Source organism: Pteropus medius, unplaced genomic scaffold, assembly GCF_902729225.1.
Source record: "Pteropus medius unplaced genomic scaffold, Ma_sr-lr_union100, whole genome shotgun sequence".
Lineage (NCBI taxonomy): Eukaryota > Metazoa > Chordata > Mammalia > Chiroptera > Pteropodidae > Pteropus > Pteropus medius.
In genome coordinates this window covers 4,759,123-4,784,998 of record NW_024342647.1, presented here as the reverse complement: position 1 = coordinate 4,784,998, position 25,876 = coordinate 4,759,123, and the positions used below count along the sequence as shown (strand labels likewise).

Below are 25,876 nucleotides of genomic sequence, written 5' to 3'. Positions count from 1 at the left end.
CTTCATGCTGTAAACACACAGGACATGCTCCTTGTTTCTGGGAACACCTATTTGTTCAGACCTTCTGGAAGCTCTCGATTGCTTGTCTTAGACACCTACTTCCGTGTGTCAGACATGGCAGGACTGAACTCCTGCGGAAACAATTAGGCTGTTTTGGCAGAGAGGGATCTGCATTCCCTTTGATGTGTGCTTAAGAGGGGAAAAATGTCCTTTGCTTTTAAAATCCCAGATCAACATTTGGCATCCCTAATCCCCTGAGATTTGGCGGCTTCCTCCTTGAATGGAAGCCCCCGGGCAGCCAGTGACTTGGCTCTGTAGCATGGCCTCGCCCTTCTACCCTAGCAGCCCTGCCACCTTCTAGTTTGGTTCAGATCTCTGCCGCCCCTTTGTCCGTTTCCAGTCTCATTCATTCTTCACATTTACCTCTCTCCACTATTAAACCATAACATTTCAGAGTAGGGAGTGGTTCCTAGAACAATCCTTGGATTCAGTGCCAATGGGAGAACCCAGATAAGGAAAGGGACTTGCCCATGGTCTCACAGCACAGAGGACAAACATCCGGGTCTCTGAGATCCCAAGGCAATGCCCACTCTCTACAGTAAGTTCCCTGTAACCTCCTCCAGAACCAAGAAAAGATACAAAGATCTATAGCCAGTGTCCCACGTTGTGCCATGTTTCAAAGGCTATTTCATGGAGGAAACATCATGCCCCAGAGGTCTCTGGGTCTCAAGGTTCTCATCAATACAATGGAAACGATGACCTGGAGACTCTACAGATATCAGTTAAGAGAACTGCCTTTGGGTTCAATTCCTACTTCTCCTCATTCCAGCTGTGTAACTGAGAGATCATCACTTATTGTCTCTGAGCCTCAGTTTCTGCATCTGTAAAATGGGAACTGCAATACCTAATTAATACAGTTGTTGGGGCCATTGAAAGTGAGCTAAAGTTAAACATGAAGCATTGGTCTCCTGGTGCCCAGACAAGACTCTGAGCTGTAGCCTGGGGGATACAGTCTGCCACAACTCACTGTGCCCACCTCTTCCTTCTAGACGGGACCCAGGGTCACAGTGACCTGCACTGAGGGCAAGTGGAACAAGCAGGTGGCATGTGAGCCTGTGGACTGTGGCGTCCCAGACCAGCATCATGTCTACGCCGCCTCCTTCTCCTGTCCTGAGGGCACCACCTTTGGCAGCAAATGTTCTTTCCAGTGTCGTCACCCGGCGCAGTTGAAAGGTATGGAGGCCCTTTGACTCGGCTTGCCCCGTGCCCCCCGCCCCGCCCCCGCTTCCTCGGTGGTTAAGTTCAGAGGCTGCTTTCAGGCTCTCCATCCAGGTCTCAAACACCCAGCGTTGGGTGGATTTTATCTGGGCTCCTGATTTCTTTCCACCGGTTATACTAATGAAAACTCTCCTGCTGGGCAGCTAAGGAAAAAAGCGGTGTGGACAAGTATGACAATGAGCAATGGAATCACCTCCAAGATCGTGTAGATTTTGCTAAATGAAAAGAGAGAGAAAGGAAGGGAGGGAAGAGAGGAGGAAGAAAGGGAGGAAAAGAAGATTAAAAGAAAATAACATTTGGAACTGATGTGACTAATTCATTGACTATGGTTAGGGCCCAGTAAGCCTAAAAGGTATTATTATTCCCATTATCACAGAGTAGGAATTGTCCAAGGCCACCTTATAAGTGGTGGGATTCATACTGGAGCCAGGTTTAGTCTTTTTCCATAGCCAAATGCTACTCTTTAAAAAAAGCTAGCTGGGGAACGAGGAGCCGGTACGGGTAGTAAGCCTGTGCTAGCATCTCCTGGGCTGGGCACTCAGAATATTAGAATGTGAATAAGACGTGATCTGTGAAGCTAACAAAGAGGCTGCATTTTGGAAATGAGTGAGGGGCTGGCCTGGGTGTCCTAGAATGTCAGGACTAGAAGGACTCTTTCCAATTGATTATTGGAAAGATGGTGAAATTGGGGTCCAGCGAGAGGAAGGAATTTGTACAAAATCACAGCGCAAGTTAACAATGTTATCAGGATAAACGCTCTTGACTTCTGAGAGAGTATTGGATTTGACGTTATACCCAGTTCTCAGAGGTGCCAGGACCCTTTGCTTGGTTCATCAGAGGAAACATCATCCCTTTATCAGATACCCAGAGTGATATCTCACTCAAGCACGGATGCCATTTGGGGCTCCATCATTCGCAGAGTGCACAATAGTGGACTTCTGTCAGGTGTGGAGGTTTTGGAGGGAGGCTTGTAAATTCATTCAAGCTTAGAGGTAATATTATGTATTCATGAGTCTGAGGCATTTGATGGTCAGAGAGGGTCAACAGTTCCCCCAGATTTTCAAGGGGATACATAACTTCAAAAGATTCCTGGACTTGAATCTCTACAAAGTATTGGTTGTACTTTTAACATTGCTGTCAGCAAACCCAGGACCCACACAGAGTGAGACTCGATAACCTATTGACTAAATAACTGGATGAATTGATGACAGTAATATCACAAGAAATATTTCTTTTACAAAATGAATGAAAGTCAAAATAATCTCACTAAACTGCCCCAAAAGAAAAACAGAAATAACTTGGGGGATGCATCCCTTAGGTTCCCTCATTTTTAACCTAAGATGATTTGAATTTTAAAAAAAGCTGTAGACAGTTCATCTGAGCTACTATAAAGATTTGATCTGAAGATACCAGTGGAAATTGTAAACTCTTCCATTTTTTAGGCTATCTGAGCCCTTCACTTGGTCCCATTTGCCCAGAGGTTTGTGTATTAACAACTCCAGACCAGGAACTCACACTTCTCCTCTCAATCAGAGGCTTTTGGGAAAGGGAGGTATATCAAGTAGCACTGATTATTACAACCTTCATTGTGGCTCATAATAATTCTTAATCAAAGTGATTCAGACTCTTCTGCCATTGCTTCTCTGCAGACCATAGTAGTGTGTGTGTGTGTGTGTGTGTGTGTGTGGTGTGCGTGCGCGTGCATGCACGAGGGTGATCTTGCTGTGGAGGGGAGGCCCCAGGAAGACCATCATTTTGATGGTTGTTGATCCCAACTTGCTCTTCCCTTAAGAATACAGAGAAGGATCTCCCTAGCGGCCACACTGACCTGCTAGGACCCACTGGCACTTTATGCACCTTGGTTTCTAGCATTGACTGGTGTTCAGATTCCAGGTCTGATGCCTCTGCTTGGATCTGCTGGCAGCGAGCACCGGCGAAGGTCCTGTTACCTTTCTTTTGAGCTTATTAATGCCTCCCTTCTCAAGCCATGACATGAAGAACTGATCAAAACAATTTTCTCCCCATTATTTCGTTTGCTTCCCTTTCCTCCCTTCCTTCCCTTGTTTTTCCTTTCCTTGCAATACAGTTTAAAGCAAAGCGAGCACTAGCTTTAGAATCAGAAGGACCAGGATTCTGCTCCTGGCTCTGCTCCAACTGTTTGATCTTAGGTGAGCAGTTTCACATCTCTAAGCCTCATTACCCTCATTTGTAAAATAAGCTTAGGAGTGCCCATTGAAGGGTCAGATTGAACAGTGAAAGAGATGGCATGTGTAAAATGCCAGAGCCAGAGAACGTGCTTGGTAAATACACATCTTCTCCAAGAGGCCTTGTGAGAACTTGTGCAGTGGCTGCTCTCCCAGCCCCTGACCTGTTTGTCCCATGGAGGCCTTCGTCCTGGGAGCTGTGCAGACATGCTTCAGCCTCCTCGTTCCTTCCAGGACCTGGAGGTTAGTGTCATTGGATGAGCAGCCACCACCCAAGACAAGTGGTCGAGTGTAGCCCCTGGGAACCTGGTATGACACAGGTAGCACCACACACCCACTTGCTCTTTATATTCCAAGTGCATTTTTCTTGACTCTGACTTAAATTCCAAGCCCTCTTCAAGATGTACGTAAAATATCCCGAGAATTCATGGCCTTGGAATCACTTCTGCCAGGGTCCTTTATCAAATGAACACTATAGGCCTACAAAAATGCATGAGAAAAAAAATATATATTCTCAAGTTAAAAAAAAAAAAAGCTTCAAAATCAAAATCATAAATGTTTAATGGAATGGCTAAAACTGCAACATTACTTATATCACCTCAACTCAACCATGCTAGATGCACTTGATGTCGACTAGAGTGGGGTTTCTAAAGCGAGCATGCTGTCATCCTGCAAAGATCTTTTTTAAAAGCCTGCTTTCTACTCTGGCTCTTGTTGTCTTTTCTATTTCAACTTTGCCTCTCTAACCTCAGATTTAAAACTCAGTCTTTTCACTAGTTTCTGTAAGATACCCAATGCCACCAAGCACCGTCTGATTTTTTAGACTTTACTGAAGATAGGGACATGAGCTGAGAGGACCGGAAATGGCCTCATCCTACAGTCCCCAGCAATTAACCTTCTTGCTTGGACTCAGCTCTTTTCTTCGCCCCTTACCTTGTCCCTTCAGAACCATGCCACGACCTCTTTAGGAATTCTAAGCTTCTCTCTCCCCTGTCAGGCAGTGACCCTCCCATCTTTCTCAGAAGCAGACAGCCAGAAGGATTCAGCTTTATCCCATGGGTCTTTCCAGGCATCTTCCCACAAACAGGGTCACCCCCTAAAAGGAATTTTCATACAAGTCCTAGAAGAGTTGTTTCATCTTATCACTCTAAGTGGTTTGCAGACAGCAGGGTCAAGGATGTCACTGGGTCCAAACCACTATTCTGCTCTTTATCCTTCTGCCTCTCTTCCACTGTAACTTCTATCTGTTTCTTACCAAGAGCACTGAAACCGAATGTCTTCCCAAGTCCACCAGTGCCAACCTTTGGCCGACGCAGCCCCCTGAATGCTTGTTGTTATCATTCCACTCCAGTTAGCTTCATTGTTGTTTTCTCAAAACAATACAGTGGCCAATATGTAGCCTTTCACATCCCAAAATGTTGGAGCTGGACAAGAACTCAAAGACAGCTTTGGTTTAGGGCCAGAGAGGTGAGTTGACTTGTTCAAGGTCACAGGCATAACATAATATGTCATGCACATAACAAATGGATATTGAGGGCCTCCTATGTGTTTGGCACTAGGCTATGTTCTAGTAATAAAAGAACGCATAGGATGCAGTCCTTGACATTAGGATGTGGGCAATGCCAACACCAGGTACAAGGTGCTAAGAAAACCAGACCATAGGTCTCCTGGCATTTCCCTTTTTGTATTCTGCTCTAGGTTAATTTCAGTCTTAAAGATAATCCCAAAGAGAATTGGTCTTCTGGTTAATCTTTTCAATTAAATAATACAAATAGGCACATCTCTTTTGACAGTGTGTTTAGTCATTCTAATATTCATTAGAGATTAAAGTTTCCTTAGGCACATTTGGAGATGGGCTGAGCAAGACTTATTTTCAAAAGATGAACAAAGGTCAGCTTCGCCTAACCCTTTGGGACCCAGCCTATGATACCAACACTCTTCCCCTCAGCAGGAAACCCCAGGCTCAGAAATGCCGTCACCAGGTATCCTGAGTCATGTTCCCCTAGGAAACACAGGTAGGGGAGTGAGAAAGGGAGGCATGGAAGTAACAGATGCATCTAAGTTCTCTTTGAAAGCCAACTGCCTATGTGGAGCACCAAAGCTTGGTCCCTCTGAAGAACAGGGGAGAATATTCCTCAGAGTTATTGCAACTCTGGAAAATAATCCACCAACCCCATCACTGGTTGAGTGCTAGTTCCGGGGGTACTGACATCACAGGACTGTGAGCTTGCCTTGCATGCAAGTGGAGCATGCATCTACGACCAGAAGAAAGGGCCTCCGACAGGGTTGCAGGGGCAGTAAGCATCCTTCAGAGTATAGAGGTCAATGCCAAGGGGATGCAGGCAAGGCGTGCACGGCATGTGTCATACCCTACTTTCTTCAAAGCCACGTGGTGGATGCACAGTAGTGGCTACCGCTGAGGCATGGAAGTACTGATTCTGTGTAGTTCAGTGTCTGTGTCTCCTGGATTTTGTTTGTTGTGGGGCGGGGGCATGTCCATGGTCCTGAATCATTAGTTCCTGCTTTAGCATGGTTCTTCTTTTGACTGGGGTACAGGGCTAACTCCTATTTACCCTCTCCCAGAATTTACATTTCCAGTTGCATTTTCTCTCTTGATTAACATTTTGCAATTTTTATGTTATCTTGCCACAAAAGAACTGTGACTTTCACTACAAAATTTACAATTTGCATAGCTGATATGATATACTCTTAAGAGTCCCAACTCTTTATCCATAGATATTTTATCTTCCTTGGAGATTAAAAAAAATTTAGAGAGGGTATTCTCCCCATACCTTTTATAACTCCTCTTCCTCACTAAGCCTTTGCTATGCTTGGGCACCCCAAAACACTACCCCCATCACAAAGGCAATCCAAAAAGCAGTTTGTAGTCTCTGATGTTCTGGAAGCCACTGCTTTTATGGAAGCCAAATGAATCATCCTTCCACACCCTTGATTGCTTTTACTCGATGTAGAAATATCTGTAGTTTGTTTTGCAGTATCACAGTTTATCAACATGAAATCCTCTGTGGGGTGGACAGACACTCAATTGTCCCGTGCTCACCCGATGAATCACATTGACAGAAGGAGAAAGAAGACAGTGAATGGGGGTGGGAGAAGCGGAGGAGCCTACATAAAATTGCACAGTGCTCTGTCTTCTTTTCCCTGCCATATTTCTCTCCACGGTACTTACCACCTTCTAGCACACGAAATATTTTACTTCTTGGTATAATTTATTGTGTTCCTCCCCATCCCATTAAAATGTAAGTTCCAAGAGGTCAGGGTTTGAGGTTTGGTTGGTTGGTTCGTTTGTTTGCTTGTTTGTTGTTGTTTTTTAATTTTGTCCAGTGCTTTGTCCCAACACAGAAAAGAGCAGCTGGCACATAGTAAGCACTAAATAGGTGCTCGCTGAATAAATGAAGGCTTCTGTGCAACTCACACCATCCTTTTAGGTCTACTAATGAAGTCAAAAGGTTAGGGAGAAGGGAGAAAAAGAGGAAGGATGGATAGGAAGAAGGCAAGAGGGAGTGGAGCAAATAAAGAATTTGACAGCACTTTTCTGGATACTTTTCATAAATGTTGTTTCATTTTATCTCGCCACTGTGAAAGGCAAGAGCAATTGTTTTCTCTCCGTAGATAGGAGAGTCGGAGTTTGACTCAGCACGGCTAACAAGGACTCTGCTGAGTTTATATAGCCAACTTCTCATTAAAAAAAATAGATAAATAACCATCTTTGTAGTTACACAAAATCGGTTTTAAACTTCAGTTTTGTCTTTTACAAACTATGAGAACTTGGGCAAGTCACTTCACTCTCTGAGTCTCTATTTCCAAATATGAAGAATCCCACTACGAGCTCTGCTGTGAGAATACAGGAGATTGCACATCAGAAGCACTCAGGACGTAGTAAATGTCAGTTTCGTCCTTATCACTCCACCCCACCAACCTGAAATCAGACCTTCCAGCCCCCAAACCCCAGAGCCTCCCACACCCACGTACTTCCAGCCCTGGCTGTCAACACCATTCAGTAATAACCAGGAAGGAGAGAGTTTGATTGAGAAACTCGAGTTTTAGGTCCATTTCTAATTGTCTTGAGGAGGTTTGGGGCAGGCGGTGTCGATAATATATGACCTGGCAGTGAAAAGCCTAACTCTCCGCGTTTCGCTTTTATTTGCAACGGTCCCCATCAGGCCAGCTTCCCGAAGGCAGTCAGCACGTCTGTCAGAGCTGGCACGGGCTACGGGGGAAGTGCTGCTCTCTCAGCTGCTTTGGCAAAGCTTCACTCACTGGGGCCTGAAAAGGAAGTCAGGCCTTCAGATACCACAGTGCTGTCACTTCCAGGCATGAGGGGAGCTAGGATAAATACAGGGATGCAGGGCTCAGGGAGGAGCGGCAGCCTGAGGTCACAAAGCACACGGGTATCAAAGCTTTGAGTAGGTTCTGATAGGAGCTTACACTTTCAGTTATTCGAAGGCAAGTACTTTCGTGTGTGGGCTCAGGTGTCTACCTGGCAGAGCAAGGAGGATGGATGGAAGGAGTGCAATGCTCTCTTTTCTATGACGTATAAGAGGCTCAGAAGCAGAGGTCAGGAGCCTTGAATTTGAATTCACACTGTACATGGGGGATAAGTCACTTCCCAAGCTGGATCTCCTCTTCTCCACGGCCGCTCTCTTATTGTCTCTAGGTTCCTCAGTGGTAAGTGGAAGTGTCTGGAATTACGTGTGGAAGATGCTCTGGTTCTTGGCTTAAGTTCAGGCAGCTTGCTTGGCTCTCAGAGTCCCTCTGCCCCCGTCCCTGTCTGCTAACCCTTCCTATCCATGTCCTCCAGGCAACAACAGCGTCCTGACCTGCATGGAGGATGGGCTGTGGTCCTTCCCGGAGGCCCTGTGTGAGCTCATGTGCCTGGCTCCGCCCCCAGTGCCCAATGCAGACCTCCAGACCGCCCGGTGCCGAGAGAACAAGCACAAGGTGGGCTCTTTCTGCAAGTACAAGTGCAAACCTGGATACCATGTGCCCAGCTCCTCTCGGAAGTCGAAGAAGTAAGTGGGGCTGCAGACATACACTCACGGGTTCTGGGCGGCAAGAGAGCCAGGTATGGCTGTCTGATTAGAACAAAGCGCTCATGTCTTTGCCAAAGGCAATAAACACCATCCATCCCATTCTGTCCTATGAGAATCTAGAAGGGCATTGTTAATAACTGCCTACTGGCTCTGTGACCTCAGGCAAGTGACTTCATTTCTCCGGGCCTCTATTTTTCAACAATAAGATGAAGTTGGCAGTAAGTTACCACACAGGAATGTTATGAAGAATAGATGAGGATATGTATGTAAAGTGCTTGCAAGGTGCCCGACACATAGTAATTGTTCAATAAACGGCGGACCTTCCTGTTGCCAGAGTGCCAGCACCCATCAGGGCACCCTAGCAGGAAGAGGGAGGACCAGGACTAGCAGGGCTTGGATTTTATTCCAGTCCACATGTAACTAACTATAAGAAAGTCTGGAACTCTTGCTTGCCCCTGTCGAAGGAGTTCCATGAATGGGTTTTCCTTAATCCCTATGCATGCCCATCACCCAACAGGGCCGGCGGGGAATCCAGAAAGGGAAATGGAAATGGGAGGCCGGGCGACTCCAGAGAAGCTTGGGTGTTTTAGTTTAGGGCCCAGGTCTAGCCACTGGGACCTTGAGATATCTCTTCTTTTATCTCTTCCTTGAAGACGGGCCTTCAAGACTCAGTGTACGCAAGATGGCAGCTGGCAGGCGGGAGCCTGTGTTCCTGTGACTTGTGACCCACCTCCACCGAAGTTCCATGGGCTCTACCAGTGCACTAATGCCTTCCAGTTCAACAGCGAGTGTAGGATCAAGTGTGAAGACAGCGATGCCACCCAGGTAAGACTCCTTGACCTTGAGATCAATACTTTTGTCCCTCTCCTTTCCACTTATCAAAGACCAGCCTATATGTTAAGAACTACTTCCTCCAAGAGACTCTCTACGAATGCTAGAATTGGCTAATGGCGACATCACCAATGCCGAATTTAAGAAACTGAATTCTAATGACCTTCTCTGTAATCTCTCTGAGCCTCGTTTTCCTGCTCATAACACCATATTTTAGTCGTTTAGGGATTCTTAGCTTTGAAAAATTTTAATGTTGGAACCCTTATGAAGCAAATCGTATATGGAATCCCAACGTATGAACTCGATCAAAGTTAGGTTACTCTGATAGGCGTGACCGAGGTAGTTTGCCCAGCTTTCTACCACCATCACACTATATTGGTCCTTGAAGTATGTAAGATCACAAGACTACCACTATCTTAAGACATAAGTTGGATCCTCAAGCATAAATAGAAAGGGCGTCATATTTAGACTAGAGGTACAATTTTGAGAATACGATGGAAAAAAAAGAAGACGAGAAGAAGAAGATGGCAGGAATTAAATTTTATCTTAATCCACATATATGTGAGAGAAGGCCCAATACTCCTGCTTACCCTTTCTGGAGTTGCGTGAATGAATTTTCCTTAATCCTCACACATCTCCCCTTCCTTAAAAAGATATGTGGGGAATTGAAAAAGGAAAGAGAGATGAGAAGCCAGCTGGCTCCAGAGAAGACCAAAGTTAATAAGGAGCTCCACCTTGACAGACCCGAGCAGTTAGGGCTTGCTGCTCCAAGCTGCACATCTCACGAGTGTGCAAGGATCTTCATCCAGGTGTGGCCAGAGTTTAGCCAGCTGGGCCCCAGTGCAGGTCTCACCCTCAGCCAGTCCTTACTGGTCGTTATTAGTGTCTACCAAATACCAGGTACCAGCACACCACCACCCTCACCTCCTCTCACCCCTGCTTCCCACATCCAAACAACTAGCAAGTTCTACCCATGCTCCTTCTGAGACACCTCCTGAAGCTGTTCTTCTCTGCCTCTAATGCCACCAGTCCAACTCAGGCCACCAGCATCTCTTTCCTGTGCCGCCATACAGCTTCCTGATCTCCCTGCTTCTACATCCTTGCCTCTCTCCAGTGTAGTGTCTACATTTCAGCCAGACTGGTTTGCTTAGAGCATAAATCAGATCATGACATTTTCCCAGCTTACGGCCCTTGTGAACTAGCGACTTGCCTCTCAGGACAAAATCTCAAGTCCTCTGGGTGGCATTCAAGACCTCGCCTCATTACCAGCAAGATGGCTGTCTCCTCTGCCTTCTCTATTAAAGGGGTCCTCGCACCTTTTCCAGCTGCGTCACTCCTAACCATCCTTCACAGTTCAGCTCAGGCACACCTTCCTCCACGAACCTTTTCATGATGTTCCTTCCATTGTTGGGCTCAGTGTCCCTCCTCAGGAGACCCCTTCTGAGCATCGGACACTGTGCTCCATAATGCCCGCTATACCCCTCCCCCAGCCTGTAACCACACCTTTCATCTTCCCTGTGATTTCAGCACTTGGGACAGTGCCAGGCACCAAGTAAGGGCTCAGGAAACAACAGGGCCTGAGAAAGAGCTGCAGTGAGCAACCAGACCAATATCCTCATTTTCTAGTTCAGAAAACTAAGATTCAGAGAAGTCACTCAACCACCAAAGGTGACGGCTGATGTCAGCTGAGTCAAAATCAGAACCCAGGTCCCCCCAACTGTGGACAGACCGAATCCAATAGGTACTACCTGAAAATCCTTGACAGTGTACACTCATGGATGTCTGTGTACCGAGTCATTCCCATCCTTGCCTGCCAGGGAAGCAGAAGCCGGTGCTGGAACAAGCAAAGGCCAGAGATTACCACGGCCTCATGCAGGCCGATCAACTTCCCTCTCACTCCCTTACATAAAACTGTTGCTAACAGTTACCCCGACTACTGAGCCAAATAATATTCTGGCCGTGGTCATGTTATCAAACTGAAACCCAGTCTGCCTGGGGCTTGCCAAGTACCTTTCATGGCCAGTTTGTATTTAAAGGAGAGGAAAATGTAAATTTATCAAGCGACTCGAGCAGTTCTGTTTGGCAGCCGGCGGAGAGGCTAGACGCAAAGGAGCAGGGTATTGCTTGTCGGCTCAAAGAATGAAGGAATGCGTGCCAAATGGGCTCCTGATACAATTGACGTTGCTAGTTTGTACTGCAAATGAATTTCCTCTACCCTCAGACCAGGGGACTGAGAGCCAAATCTAGTATTCACCTCAGATCCCCTCTTGCTGCCTGTAAACACGACAGAAACGTACGGCCCAGAGCGTCTTGAATCAAACAGCTTGTATGGAGCGGGAATTCTTTGCTTTCCAAACAAGTTCCAGATCCTGGCAGAGAGGACAGGGGCTATTGTAGGGGAGATTCACATTCTCTCTCTCACTGCCACTAAAAGCAAATTAACAAATAAAAACCTCCACTTTATTCATTCCTTGGGAGCCAGTATGATGCTGGATCTGGTGTCTGAGTTCGAATCCTGGCTCTACCATTTACTAGCTGGAGGACTTGGGAAAATTATTTAACTCTTTAAGTGTCAGTTTCCTCATACATAAAGTGGGGCGGGTGGTAATCATACCACCTACCTCATAGTTTGTGAGGATTAAACGCGGTAACAGAAGTACGGTATGTCTGTGAGCAGCCCTGGAATTGTGCAGTACACAACCTGTGCCACCACAAGTTTGGCAGCCCTGGGGATGGCACAAATAAACTAGCCTGCTTTCAAGGTCACTTCTAGTGGAGAATAATCTCTGATGTTCCATGTGGGCTCCTACCGAACCTGAACACAAAGACGATGACTTGATAGTCAGCCCCACAAAGTCAGAGAAGGGGGCATCATCATGCATGAGGCCAGGTTGCGGGGATGGGAGACTGGTATGAACCACAGGGAAGCCCGATCTGTAGAATATATAGACTCTCTAGATAGCACTGCCCAGTGGAACTTTATGCTGCGTTCCGTATCTGTGCCGTGCAGTGTGGTGGCCACTAGCCACATGTGGCTGTGAAGCACTTGTCACATGGCTAGAGTGACTGAGCGACTAAATATGACATTTTATATACGTTTAAATAGCTCAAATTTAAATGTAAACAGCCACGCTTGTAAAGTACCTACCATATTGAACCGTTCAGCTCCAGAATTTATAGTAGTAGTATGGTAAACGAAGACAGAGGACCTTAATAATAGTTCTTATTCTTTAATTTTTAAGTGTTTCCTGGATGCCAGACTGCAAACTTTCTCTTATTTTGACAACTCACAATAAACCTTTGAAAAAGAAACAATATGCCCATTTTACAGATGAGGAAAGAAGGCTTGGGAGGCTAAGTGCTTCCCCACGAGTTGGTAGGTAGTGTTGACTGCACAGCTCTGCTATGCCCACTGCCTCCAGACATTGTCAGGGCAAGCTGGTGGCAAAGGGCAGAGGTTCCATCCCAGGCCACTGGAGAAAACCGCTAATTATCTCCGCGTTCATCCAGCTCAGATGCTCCTGCGCTGTCTGAGGTGATAACTCAGGCTCAGATCTGTGTGAGAAGCATGGTGGGGGCTCTGTGATTAAGAGGGTGGGCCCTCTCAGGATGGGGACAGGGTCTGTGGGAGATGCATACACAGAGTCTACAGGAGCAAGAAAGCGGGGCCAGGGGGGCGAGAGTGGAATCAATAGGGCACCCAGTTTATTACACGATCACCGAGGTGCCTGTAAAAGTGTTTCTGCCACTAGTGATGGGCAGTGGGCCCTGCCTTCATGGGTTCTGCTCTGGACACAGCGTGTGCAATGCCTCCACAAGCAGGGGCCGCTTCCAGCTTTAGCATTGTCAAGTGCTTGCCCATGTACCCAGAGCTTCCCAGAGTAAGTCAGAAACATCACAGACCCATGTGAAGTTTGTGGTGTGCAGAATCTCAGAGATTCCCCCACTAATTTTATAGATGGCGCCACTGAAGCCCAGAGACGGGAAGGGACTTACTCCAAGTCACACAGCAAGTTACCAGCAGAGTCAGATCTTAAAGTGTCAGATCCCCTAACCAATTCATCCCATAAGCCACATTTTCTGCACATTCTTACTCCTGGGTTTACATGTCAATCCTGTACCTAATTTAGAGGAAACAAACATAGATGAGGGCACCAGCTTGGAACAGAAGCAAATAATTAATCACAGCTGCAATTTATTGAGCATTTACTACATGCCAATCTCTGGACTAAATGCATTATACAGACTACTTCATTGAAGCCCCACAGCATCTGCCATCACCATCCCATTTTGCAGGTGAGAAAGCTATGGTTCAGGGAGGTAAAATGGTTTGCCTAATGTCATACTGAGGCTCCTGCTGCCTCTGGAGCTTAAGTATTCATATCCAGCGCTGCTCTTCTCGGTCCTGCCTTGCCCTGCTGCTGCCACATTTCTCACTGCCATTATTTTGTTTATTTTCATTTCTACTAAGTAGAAGAAGTCATCTCCTCTCTCCTCCTTGTTCCTTCCTGTCACAGTAAAGTCACACAGGCTTACAGTCAAGAGATCTGGCTCCAGCACTGGCAGCCTGCATGACTGGGCATATTACTTCCACGTTCTGGCTGCTATAAATTCTAAAATGTGGGTGACAGTTTAGTTGATTGATTGTGAAGTTCTCTTAGACACAGACTAGTTAAGAACCTTAGCTACTTAGAACTCCTAATGTGTGTGTTAAGCTCTAAATGCTTCACGTAGACTAACTCGATCCTCATAATGACTCAGACACCATGCCCATTTAACAGTTGAGGAAATTGAGGCATAGACAAGCGAAGGAACACAGATAGGATGTTGTAGAAATGGGGTTTGAACCCAGACAGCTTGGTTTAAGTCCATACTCTTAACTGTTACACTAGCATCATTTCAAGACTTAATTTTTCACTTTCTAGCTGAGCCTAAGTTTCCAAATCTGCAAAAGGGACATATTTTCTACTTGACTACATTCTTGAAAGGATTTTGAGATGTGCAGAACATACTTAGCACCCAATAATATTTGATCATACAATTATTATAAGCCTTCAGCTCTTTGTGCACCTGTCTAGCCAAAGGGACTTCAAAAGAGCACCGCATGCTTTTTCTACAGATAGATGCACAGGCACAGGGAGGCAGAATGCTCAGCCTTCTTGTGAGAGATTTTACCTTCGTGTGCAGAATTGTGCATTCAGAGCCAAATATACCAGTGGGCTCCCTGCCAGTGGGCTCTGGCCTCCCCAGATTGCATGTTAAATGTCAGGTCTTCTGTTGTCCAACCAGACTCAACATCAAGGGTCTACTCTGAGGATCTGCACTCAGTGGTAGTAGGAAAGCCCTGACTATACCGAGATCTAGTCCTAAGAGAGGATTTGGAAATCCAGAGAGGCTCCAGAAGGTCAGCTGTGCAGCAAAGGCGTGGAGGTGGGAAGCAAGAGAAGCATGCAGGAGAGACAAGGCGACCTAGAGACCAGATGGAAGGACACGCACACAGCAGGAGATGGGGCTAGACGTGTCGTCTGGGTTCCCTTGTGGAAACCCTGGACTTCCAGCCTATGAGCATGCCTTGTTTGGAAGGCTAAGACATCTTAGCGGAAGCGGTCTTTTTAAAAGAAGATTTAGTCAGCAGCAGAAAGTGCCAGATGCACTGGGCAGGAGGGAGAGAGACTGGAGGCAGCGAGACCAGTGCCTTTATGCTCCCACCTTTTATGGTGGAGCCTTCCCAGTTTGAAATTCCCCGAGCAGATTCCAGCTAGTTCTAATACATTCTCGGCTGCAAAGCAAGCTCCCCAGCCAGCTCTGGCCCACGTAGTGCTGAGGTCTGCAGCCCTTCAGGGGCTGCAGGCCAAATGCATCATAGGCTCAGGCCAAGGCTACAGGAAATTGGGGTCAATTTCCCACTCCCTTGAGAGCCCAGCAGAATCATGGGGCCTGGGGCCTGGGGCTCTGGGAGGGAGAGTCGGGGTTCTCTGAAGCCACATGATGCTGCTTAAAAATTTCCCTGAGCTCACACAGACTCTCTTGGGGTGGACTCTACAAGTCATCCCACAGCTGCATACTCGGGATGGGCCACCCTTCTCTCATGGCCACTGCAATCGAACCCTCCTCGTGCTGGCCTAGGAGAGGCTCAGAGAGGGGCCCCCTTTTCTTTTCTAAATCCTGTCTCCTTGAAGCTGTTTTCTCAGACAGGGGAGCTTCAGCCTGCATCAGCCCTTTCAAAGAGTTTATTCATTTCCTCATGCATGCGCTCATTCATTTATTCCCTCCTTCGCTCATTTCTTTATCTACTCACTTATTCATTTATGTCCACATCCATGCATTCATTTATATTCTTGTTTATTAAACAGATTCATTCCAAAACTCTCTACCTATTTATCTGATCTTTTGTTAAACAACCTGTTCTTGAATGAATAAAAATATCTATTGAGTAGTGAATGGGCTGAGCTGTCAGGACCTATTCAACATTGTGGGAGGCCCTGAGAACGTGGATATGAGCAGGGCTCCATCCTGGGTCTTGAGGAGTTTGTCATCTAGATGGGACAGATGATAAACGAAGAGGCCAGGCGTGTCAGAGACCTGAAGGTAGTACGCTCTGCAGAACTGGGATGGCGTTAGGACAGGATGGCTTGTGCCAGATAATGTATTTGGGCAAGAAGGCGAAGGGGAGGGAACAGCAGACAGGAGGAGCAGTGCGCACAGAACGTGGTGCTTGAAACAGCTGATGGGGCATGCAAGAATGTGGGCAATTTCAACTCAAGTTCAAGGTTGGTGGAGGTGCCGTAGGGAGCAACAAGCAGGAGAATTAGACAGAGTTAAGGCTGGGGAGCCTACGGGGGCCAGACACAGGAACTTAAATGGAAGCTGAGGGGCGTGGGAGCCATGGCACAGACTGTCGCACTGGTGGAGCACGGTCAACTCCTCTGACCTCAGTTTCTCTCCTTATCATAAGCTTGAAAGAGGGAGAGAATATACAACTTGTTTTCAGATAGATGGACCCCCTGTGCAGAAACTATGCATGGTTTTCTATTTCTGAGGGGTAGAGTCCCGACGTAAGCTAACGTTTAAGGCCCCATACCTTATCGGCCTTACTAGCTCATCCTCCCCCATCTTCTCCCTTGAGTCACAAGATAAGAACCACACAGTGTGTGGGAGGGGGGAGGGTGGAAATCTGCTGCTCACTACACTTTTTCGCATTTGCACGTGCACTTCGGCCTTCCATAAATGTGCTTCCATCCTCGTTATATGCATCCTTGAAAACTCTTCAATCTATCGCCTCTAAGAGGCCTTCCCTGTTTGCCTCTCATTACCGGTGACTCCCATGAACTCACAGCACTGTCACCAAGCACAGTCATACGGACATGGCTGGCTGCTCACATGAGTCTTTCTGCCTGGCTCACTGAAGCAGATACTGGCTCGCTTTACTTTTGGACCCCACAAGAGTGGGCACGGGTGAGCACTGGGAAATGGCCCTTGAATTCAGGGGCAGTTCTGAAATTTCTACAGAGCTGGACCTTCCGTTAGAACCTTAGACATTGAAAGGGGGCTCTGAAAATGGACTGTGTCTGCAAGCTGCATTTCTCTACCTCTTTGCAAAAGATTCGAGGAACTTGGTATTTCCTATTTTAAAGAACTGGAAGAAGGGCACAGATGCTGGAACAGAAAGAATGGAATGGGATGAACCGAACGGAATAGAACGGAGTGATGCCGAAGGAAGGAAGGGAAGGGAAAGGAGAGGAAGTAAATGCCCCAGAAGAGAAAATTGCTCAGCTGGGCCGAGGTGGCCGAGGTGGCTGAGCTCGCATATGGCAGAGCCCTAACATGGGTCACTTTCTCACTGGCTGGGAGGAAGCAAGCTTTGGGGTGTACCTGCCTCCTAACGAGCAGCAACAGGACCCCTGCTCTTACTCACTGTACGAGTTGTGGTACACTTGGGTCCCTACCTTCTTAAATCAAAAGTTTAAAAAACAACCAATGAAACAAATTCCTCTGATTGAAATCTCTGAAATAACACTAATCTAGGACTTAGGAAGCCTGGGAGTTAGGCTCACAGAGAAGCTTTGGGCCAGTCCTTCCCACGCTGAGGCCTCCCTCTGTCTCCCCACCTGTAAAATGGAGATATTAAAAATGTCTCTATTTTGGGTGATTGGGTTTCCACCATTGTTAAGAAATTTTAGAGAACACTTTCAGATCTCTGAGGAGATGAGAAATGATTTCTTTTTTATTTTGAAAAGCTTATTGAGGGTCGGGGGGTCTCTCTTGGTCCTGACTGTGTTTCTGTGGTGTTCAGGGACGTGGGAGCAATGTCATCCACTGCCGGAAAGATGGCACCTGGAGTGGCTCCTTCCACATCTGCCAGGAGATGCAAGGCCAGTGCTCGGCCCCGAACCAGCTCAACAGCAACCTCAAACTGCAGTGCCCTGAAGGCTATACCATAGGTACGGTGGGTGCCCTGGGTGAGCCACGGGAGGGGCAGGGCCTTCTGGGAGCTCAGACTGGTGCTTGACTGGGTAGTTGGGCACCTGTACCGTGTGAGGCCCTTTGTGAGGTGCTGGGGAAAACAGAGATGAATGAGACCAGACCCCGTCCTCCCAGAGACAGGAAAGGGCACAAATGTGAGAGAGGCCGTGGTAGGGGAGCGCACATAGTCACCCTGGAGTACAGAATTGCTGATCGGTGCCTCTGGGGACACAGAAGGCTCTCAGAGGAAAGGACACTTAAACAGGGATTAGAAAGAGCTTGTTGGGCAAGAAATGACTTTCCAGACAAAAGGAACCATGTGGCAGGGGGAAGGAGATACGATAGCACACATCATATTTAGGAAAGCAGTAGTGGTTTGTGTGGCTGCCTTTAATATTAATCTTAAAATTTGCATGATACTAATCACTCATGAGTACCTACTATGGGTCAGGGCCCACATCAAGCACTTTAGAACATCATATCTTATCCTCTCAAGTACCTTTAACAGATGAGAACATTGAGACTCAAAGCATTAGCAGAACCTGCCCCAAGTCTGCAATCTGTCCTACTCCAGAGCCTGAGTCCTTCCTATGGTGTCCCAGTCACCTCCAAAATGAGGATAAATAGCAGTTTCAAAATGCTGTTTGTGTGGTGATAGGCCAGTTCGCAAAGCGCTCGCAGTGAGGTGAGACCTGGGTTCGATGCCGGGCATTTGCGTGGTTGAAACCAGGCGTCTGGACAGATGCATTCGTCTCAGGCTGAGGCTTTCTGGGGAACTGGGTACACGCTGTGACGACCTCAATTGAGGACAGTGATGCTAACCTTTTGGACTGATTCCCTAATTGACCATGATGAAAAGCCCAGGGAATTGAATGTCCCTTCTCATGGCCAGTGTGATTTATGAGACAATCACCAGGGCTGTCTGGAGCAGAAGGTTATCTGTACACATGCTCACTCCCAGTCACTCGGAGCCAACACATTCTGCACCCAGCGAAACAGGAGTCGCCGCTTCATGTCCAGAAGCCGGGCCTGTGGTTGGACATTGAGGTGGGCGGGGCCCGACCTCCCCCTTTTGAAGATGGACACACATAGCCTCAGAGTGCAGCAGTTCATCACCTGAACTTAGAGTCAGAGTCTGTGCTCCTCTCTGCACTTAGTCCGCAGGACTTGCTCCTGCAGGGGTCAGAACACACCGAGGCACGTGGTGGCCCATTCTGATGATGTAGGAGGTGCTTTCAGACCCTAAAGAACCACCAGTCCAAGGACCTTGACAGGAGATTTGCAGAGAGTGGGGATCTCATAGGACCTGCCAGTACGGACGTTCTAGAAGGGAGCGTAGTGACACTGAGTAGCGTTAGCAGAACCTGCCCCAAGTCCGTCATCCCTCCTACTCCACAGCCTACTCCTGGTATTTCCCAGGGGATGCTTTTCTCCATCATTGCTGATGGGTGTGTGTGGCTCTAGATACATCTGTGGTATGGTCCCCACTCCCAACTCAAGATATGCAAGCGAATGAATATTCAGTCATACTCATGACTGGTAGTCATGAGCACCCCTGGAAGAAAAATACTGATTAAATTATTTCTATTAAAAAAAAACAAAACTATAAAAACAGACTTTCTTCATGTCTATATCCACTGACACATTCAAATATATTCACACGTGCATATACACAAGTACTAATGTTTAATGACGAAACAGACCCAAACACACGCATCATTCAGTAAACTCATGCCTAACATGTACACAACAGCCAAATGCCACACGAGTACATCACTCAAACACATAGCTTCACATAGCATGCACACAAATGTGACACATAAGTACACATACATCACAGGCACAACCACATCTTATGCCCTCAAACATATCAAACTCTCAGAAAGATGCACAAGAGGCAAAGAGCTCACACACACGTACGCAAGGACATCACGTGGCCACTTTGTGCATACATCGTATCCACATGTCACAACCAGATGAGCCGTAATACCCCGGACAGTCTGGAAGTAGGCAGAGGACGGTCAGCAGCATTCCATTTCCCACTGAGCATTTTCATGGTCAAAGCAGAAGTGGACAGAAGTCTATATGACATTAGCGCCCGAATCTCCTCTCCGTCCCCTGCACCCTGTGCTCCCGCTGCCATGCAGACGGCTCGTTGAAGAACATGGTCATCCAGGGCGGGTGGGGGCACATGAGGGAACTGAGATAAAAAGCTCAGTGGGGACACGGCGGGAGCAGGAAGAGGTGAGGCAGGTTTCCCTGAGGACTCGCAGCTCCCTCTTCTCCTCACCTCCGAAGGCCTTTCAGATCCCCTCCGAGGCTGAGCCCCTCCCTGGGGAGAGCCCACCTAACCAAGGAGAGATTCTTGATCAGAGGCCTTGTAAACAGGGGTGAGGTATGTGTTGGTATGTATTGGGCTTGGGGGCAGGAGGGTATGTCTGGGTCCCTCCCCAAGCAGCACAAGGAGGCTTCTGTGGCAGTTAGGAGCCTTTACGAAGTTGCTACCGCCACCAAGGCTGCCACCCTGCGTGCTCCTCTGGGGAAGGAGAGGCAGGAGCCTGGTGAGATCACCGCGCTGTAATGATGCCAATTAGGGTTCATATATCACAACACAGCAGCCTGGTCCTGAAGCCCAGAGCTGCCCAGGAGTGGGGGAGGGGACCAGAGGAGGGAGCCAGCCGCAGAGCAAGAGACATTAAGACAGGGCTGCCGCACAGGGCAGCAGTGGCCTCCTGTGTTGACTGGATTTTTCCTGTTTCTCCCCTCTTGGGATAAGACAGCTTTTGTCTGTTTCTCAGAGGCTGCGCCTTCTTTTTTCAGAATAATTTTATCTTTGCAGCCTTGCCTCGTCCTTGCTCCCTCAAAACTCCTTGAGCAGTGATCCCATGACAAGCACGCAGTGCTGAGTTTCTCTGACTCCCCGGCATTTTTCCCCTTTATTCTCATCACTCATCTTTTTTTTTTTTTTGGTCTTTTTGCATTCCCCCCATCTCTTATCTCTCCTTTAGCCCTTCGCCTGTCTCTGGTCCCTTCCAATGCTGCCTCCACTTCTCTTTATTTTGTGTGGCTCCATCACACCTGTATCACTGTGCTTGCAAGTCAGAGAGACAGGGTACTAGTTCATGGCCCTCTGCTCGCTGGCTCTGTAACCGGAGCTCCGTATCCTTTGCTCTCTCACCTGTGACATGGGTGTGATGACACTGGTCTCACAGGGCTGGATTTGCAGATTTGCAGGAGAAAGAGCAACATGTGAAAAACACCTAACAAGGCAGGAATCTCTCTCTTTGGGCTCCACGTTTAAAATGAAGAGGTTCTACACATTTAGAACCTGCATCCGCCGCCCCCCCTTTGCCCCCTCTTCAGTCCTGGTGAATCTCTTAGACTGAGATTCTTATCCTTGAAGAGGATAACGAGACTGGATAGATGAACTACGTATGCATATATAAGTCCGTGTATATATGTACAACTGTACATGTATGTTTATGTGTGTGTAATACAGACATTTTCACACATATACATATGTTTGGAAGGGAGACTTTAGAATGGCTAACAGAATAAAATATTTTTAAAAAAGAGTTGACTGTATCTCGTGAACCATGTAGTGTTCAAGCGTGGTCTTGGCACTGAGGCAGGGGGATGACCGCTTCGGGGCCCTGCTCAGATTCCTAGACCTCAGTTCTTCGTCCACATGAAGTCCTGGGGACACCTCATGGAATAGGCTTTGGAGTCCTGGGGACACCTCATGGAATAGGCTTGATTTTCAGAATGGGTGAGCTCAGGGCAGAGACTGAATTAGCCAAATTATAGTCAAATTGCCAACCCAGAACTTGAAAGTCAGCTGTCTTCACCGAGAAATCCCTGGACCGAGGGCTTCTGTGTCCTAACTCTGGCCCTGTTAGTCATCTGTGCCTTCACTGACTCATTAGCTGATTCATTTTTTCCCACTTCTTTGTAGTCCTTTCTGTGTATTCAGTCATTCATCCATTCACTAATCCTCTTACATTCCCACTTATTCCTTCATAAATGCCTATTCATCATTCACTTATTCTCTCTTTCATTCATTCCTGAGTGTCTGACATCTGCCATGGACAGCCTAGGCTCTGGGCACAGAATGGGGGGCACAGAGTGTGCTGGCCTCACAGAGATTACAATCCAGCAGGGAAGAGAGCTATGGATATTAAAAAGAAAGCCACCAAAGCCAATGGGAAGGGGTAATGTGACAAATGCTGTGATGGATGCCTCTGAGGGAGTTTGGCCTGCCAGGAAAGCATAGAGGCCTTCTCTGAGCAGGTGACACTGGATCGAGGTCTGAAGGGTGATGAGCGATGCACTAGTTGAAGAAGAGTGGGAAAGGTCGTGAAGGCACTCAGGAGGGCGTGTGTGTAAGCCCCGTGCGAGGAGAAAGTGTGTGGCCAAGAAGCTGGTGTTCCATTCAGGTACTCACTGTGCACTCAGAATCCCTGCATGTCAGGTGCCACGTTAAGCTCAGAGATGAACCTACCTCATCCTTGTCCTCCCAGGGCATCTCTGTAACCATGGAAATGTGGCACAGTGGGGTAGGGCCAACACAGGAGCGAGACTCAGTGTCAAACACTGCCCTCACTCAGCTTCAGAAGTCAGGGCAAGCTTCTGGGAGGATTTGAACTGGGCCTTGAAGAACCGTTAAGATTTGACTGTGCGAAGGCAGATGGGGGATGATTCAAGAGAAGGAGTGAACAGGAGCAGCAAAGTACAGAGGCGAGGAAGTGTGGGACTCAGATGGAAAACCAAGTGCAGGCCAGTTGGACTAAGCAAAGCGTGAAGGTGGTTAGTGGGACATGAGATTGACCAGACCATGGGAGGCCGTGAACGCCCGACAGAGGGGACTGGACTTTGTCCTGGATGTGGGGAACCTTGGAAAGCTTTCAAGCAGCGGAGGAGCAAGACCAAACCGGGCTCAGGGCCTGTGAGTATGGCGATGGGTGCCAGCTGGACTGGAGACAAGAGAATAGAGTCGGGGAGACCAGAAGCAGTTGTGCTAGGGAGTTTGCTCCTCCCTACTGCCCTCCGGGGTGGGATGGCCCAGTCCACTGGGGACCAGGAAGTGGCAGGGCCCACACTTCCTGAGAGCAGCCCATGGGTGCCAAGAGATGGTGCTGAGCAGCTGCCTCACACTCTGCTTCTCTTCAGGGTCGGAATGTGCCACCTCGTGCCTGGACCACAACAGCGAGTCTATCATCCTGCCAGTGAACGTGACCGTACGGGATATCCCCCACTGGCTGAACCCCACACGGGTGGAGGTGAGTGACAGGGGCTGCTCACTGGCTGCTAAGGGGAGGGAGATGACCATGTTGAACACTTACTGTGCCCTGGTTTTGCACTAGTCCCTTTACATTTGTTAAATCATCATCAAATGTCACACATCCCTGTGGGGTGGGGACTCGTTTGCAATAATCATTTCTCCAGTTCTTAAGTATTTAATACTTTCCCTCTGTCTGGCCCTGTGCTAAGGACCTTTTATTTACTGTTCCACTGAGTGCTGATGACAGTCTAGGAATAAGAAGACTGATGTTCATAGTTTACAGATGAGGAAACTAAGACACCAAGAACACGTAAATAGAAAGCACAGAATCATGCGTGTTCCTGGGTGTGCACAGCACCCGCGTCTTCTGTTACAAAAATGGTGCTGCTGGGCTTGTCTAGTACAAGCTCTTGGAAGGCCTTCCACATTGCATGGCCTAGATTTCTGGTGTCTTACTCCATGCTTTACTTATTTGGTGGAAAGCAATTAATAAGTGATGTGGAGAAGTAGTAACACCGATTGTTTATGAAGCACCTACTCTGTGCACCCAGCACTTAGCACATAGGACAGCATTCAATCTCAGAATGTACGGAGTAGAGTGGAAGGCATTGTCTGTATTCTCTGCTTGAGGACAGTGAGATCTCAGGGGCGAGTGATGGGCCCAGAGTGTGAGCTCCAACCCAAGCCTGAGCCCAAGTGTCATGCTCTTCCCGTGGCACCATGATGACCTGCCCAGGCAAGAGGCTATGGAGGCCTCGCCTCCTGGCAGCCGGTGGCATGGCCTGGTCCATTTGGGGGCTGGCCACTCCCACTTTCCTTTGTGTCCCTCATTTAGTCAGAGGCCCCCCAGAACTGACGTGGGACCCCACTCTTGTCCTCCAGGGCAGTGTGTATCTCAGGCCTCCTGTACCAGCTCTGGGCATCGGCTCCTCCCCCTGGAGGAAGTGGGAGGCAGAGGTGCCTCTCCACCAGTACTTCTTCCTGGGGCGCTGGGAGGCCTCCCTGTCTGCCTGCCCGCTGCAGATCAGCTGCAGATCGCGGCCCGGATAGCTGGGGTTGGATAGCTGGGCAGAACCCGATACGGGGTGTACTGTTTCTCAAATGAGCTGAGGGCATGATTGCGAGGGCTTGCTCAGCACTCTGGGCCTGTGGACCTGGCCAGCCCCCTCTACTCCCCGATGCACCCCAGTGTTCCCCTCTCCTCACTTCTTCCTTACCTCTATCTCCAACTTTATTTCCTTTTCCTGCCTCTATTTTCACTGTTTTTCTCTTCCCCCTCCCAGCACTTCCAAGGCCTTGCCCCGCCTCCCTCCACCCACCCTTCACCGACCATGACCATGTCCATCCTTCCTTCTCTCTGCCTCTGACTCCCCCCCTGCAGCTACTGCAGACAGGCCAGCTTCCCTGAGCTCATGCTCCTTCACCCGTTTCCTCCACTCAACGCGCCTCTCCCCATTCTTAACCGAGTCCACGTAGATTCTCGCCGAAGACCCAGCGAATGCGGATGTGTCGCACACACCCGGGGCTCGCACAGGGCCCATGTGTCAGGATCCCAAGGAGGTTGGCCATCCCAAGTAGAAGCCCCTCGTGCTACAGACAGAAGCTCAGGAGTGGAGAGGGAGGGGACTAGGCCAGGGGCACGCAGGAGGCGGAGCCAGGGTTGTGATTGGCAGCTCCTTCCTCGCTGTACCTCCCCTCTCTCTACCGTACCCGGACCCCCACACACCCAAGGGTAGGGGAATGCACCCCACACAGGGCAGACTCGGGAGATCACCCTCACGTCCAGTACCGGGGTGGGAGGTGGGGCTTCGTCGTCTGGCCCAGGTCATGTCCCCTGGCCCGGTCCCACTCAGGCCTTTTCTCTGCCCCCCGCCCCGGGGTGAATTCCCTCCCTTCCCTCTGTGAGCCCCGGGCACTAAAAGAGTTCAGCTATAATTCACAGTGAAATAAATCCTGGATCTGAAAGCCTGCAAGCTCCCTCCCCAGTTGCCCACCCGCCGCCTGCCTGCCCCAACCCCCACCCAGTTCCCTGGTCTGCCGGCCTTTATTGATGCCGGCCTACCGAGAGAGCCATAACGAGGTTCAGACCTCCACCGGTCTCCGGAGGCCTCATTATCCAGGAGGAAAAAAATGTGGTAGAAAAAGGGAGGAGGGCGAAGGGCAGAGATTGATGATTTCCAGGAATACGGCAGAAAAGCTGGCCTCTGCTGCACCCGCGCCCCCGGTGTGGCGAGAGCTACAGAAACAGGGCTGCTGGTGCAGGCGTCCAGAAGCGCGCCCTGGATAGCTTTTCCTCCCGAGGGTCTGCCTCTGAGTGCCAGTGCGAGGTAGATGGTCCGGGCACGGCTCTGCTCCAACTCCTGTCACCTTCGCCCCCAGGGTAAGAAAGTGAGAGGTGAGAACTGACAGTTAATGGATGCCTACTGGGCATCGGGCATTGGATCCTTTATTTGCATCCCACCCCCACCACATGTGCACAAGTGCGTGCATGCGCACGCACGCGCACACACGCGCACACACGCGCACACACACACACAGACACCTGTGAGGTGGGAATTAGTCTCTTCGGTTTTTCAATTGAGGAAATGGAACCTCAGGGGTGGAAGCCACTTGCCTAAGAAGAATTGAAGGGGGACCAGGTCAGTCTAATACTGCAGTTCACTCCAGCCTCTCCTGAACGTACAGTAATAATAACAAAGGCAAAACATTTACTGATCGTACCAGAGATGTGCTGGTAAATGGTTAACAGCAAGCTCTCCACAAAA

The 25,876-nt window shown here is 48.6% G+C and overlaps 1 protein-coding gene across 1 annotated transcript in view; it reads left to right on the top strand.

Moving 5' to 3' along the window:
• PAPPA (pappalysin 1) overlaps positions 1 to 25,876 on the top strand; it is a 219,355-nt gene that overhangs the window by 169,103 nt on the left and 24,376 nt on the right. The window contains exons 15-19 of the mRNA XM_039866768.1: positions 1,050 to 1,233; positions 8,305 to 8,515; positions 9,190 to 9,361; positions 17,661 to 17,808; positions 23,000 to 23,109. Of these exons, the coding sequence (XP_039722702.1) occupies positions 1,050 to 1,233; positions 8,305 to 8,515; positions 9,190 to 9,361; positions 17,661 to 17,808; positions 23,000 to 23,109 (825 nt within the window). The remainder of the gene's footprint in view (positions 1 to 1,049; positions 1,234 to 8,304; positions 8,516 to 9,189; positions 9,362 to 17,660; positions 17,809 to 22,999; positions 23,110 to 25,876) is intronic.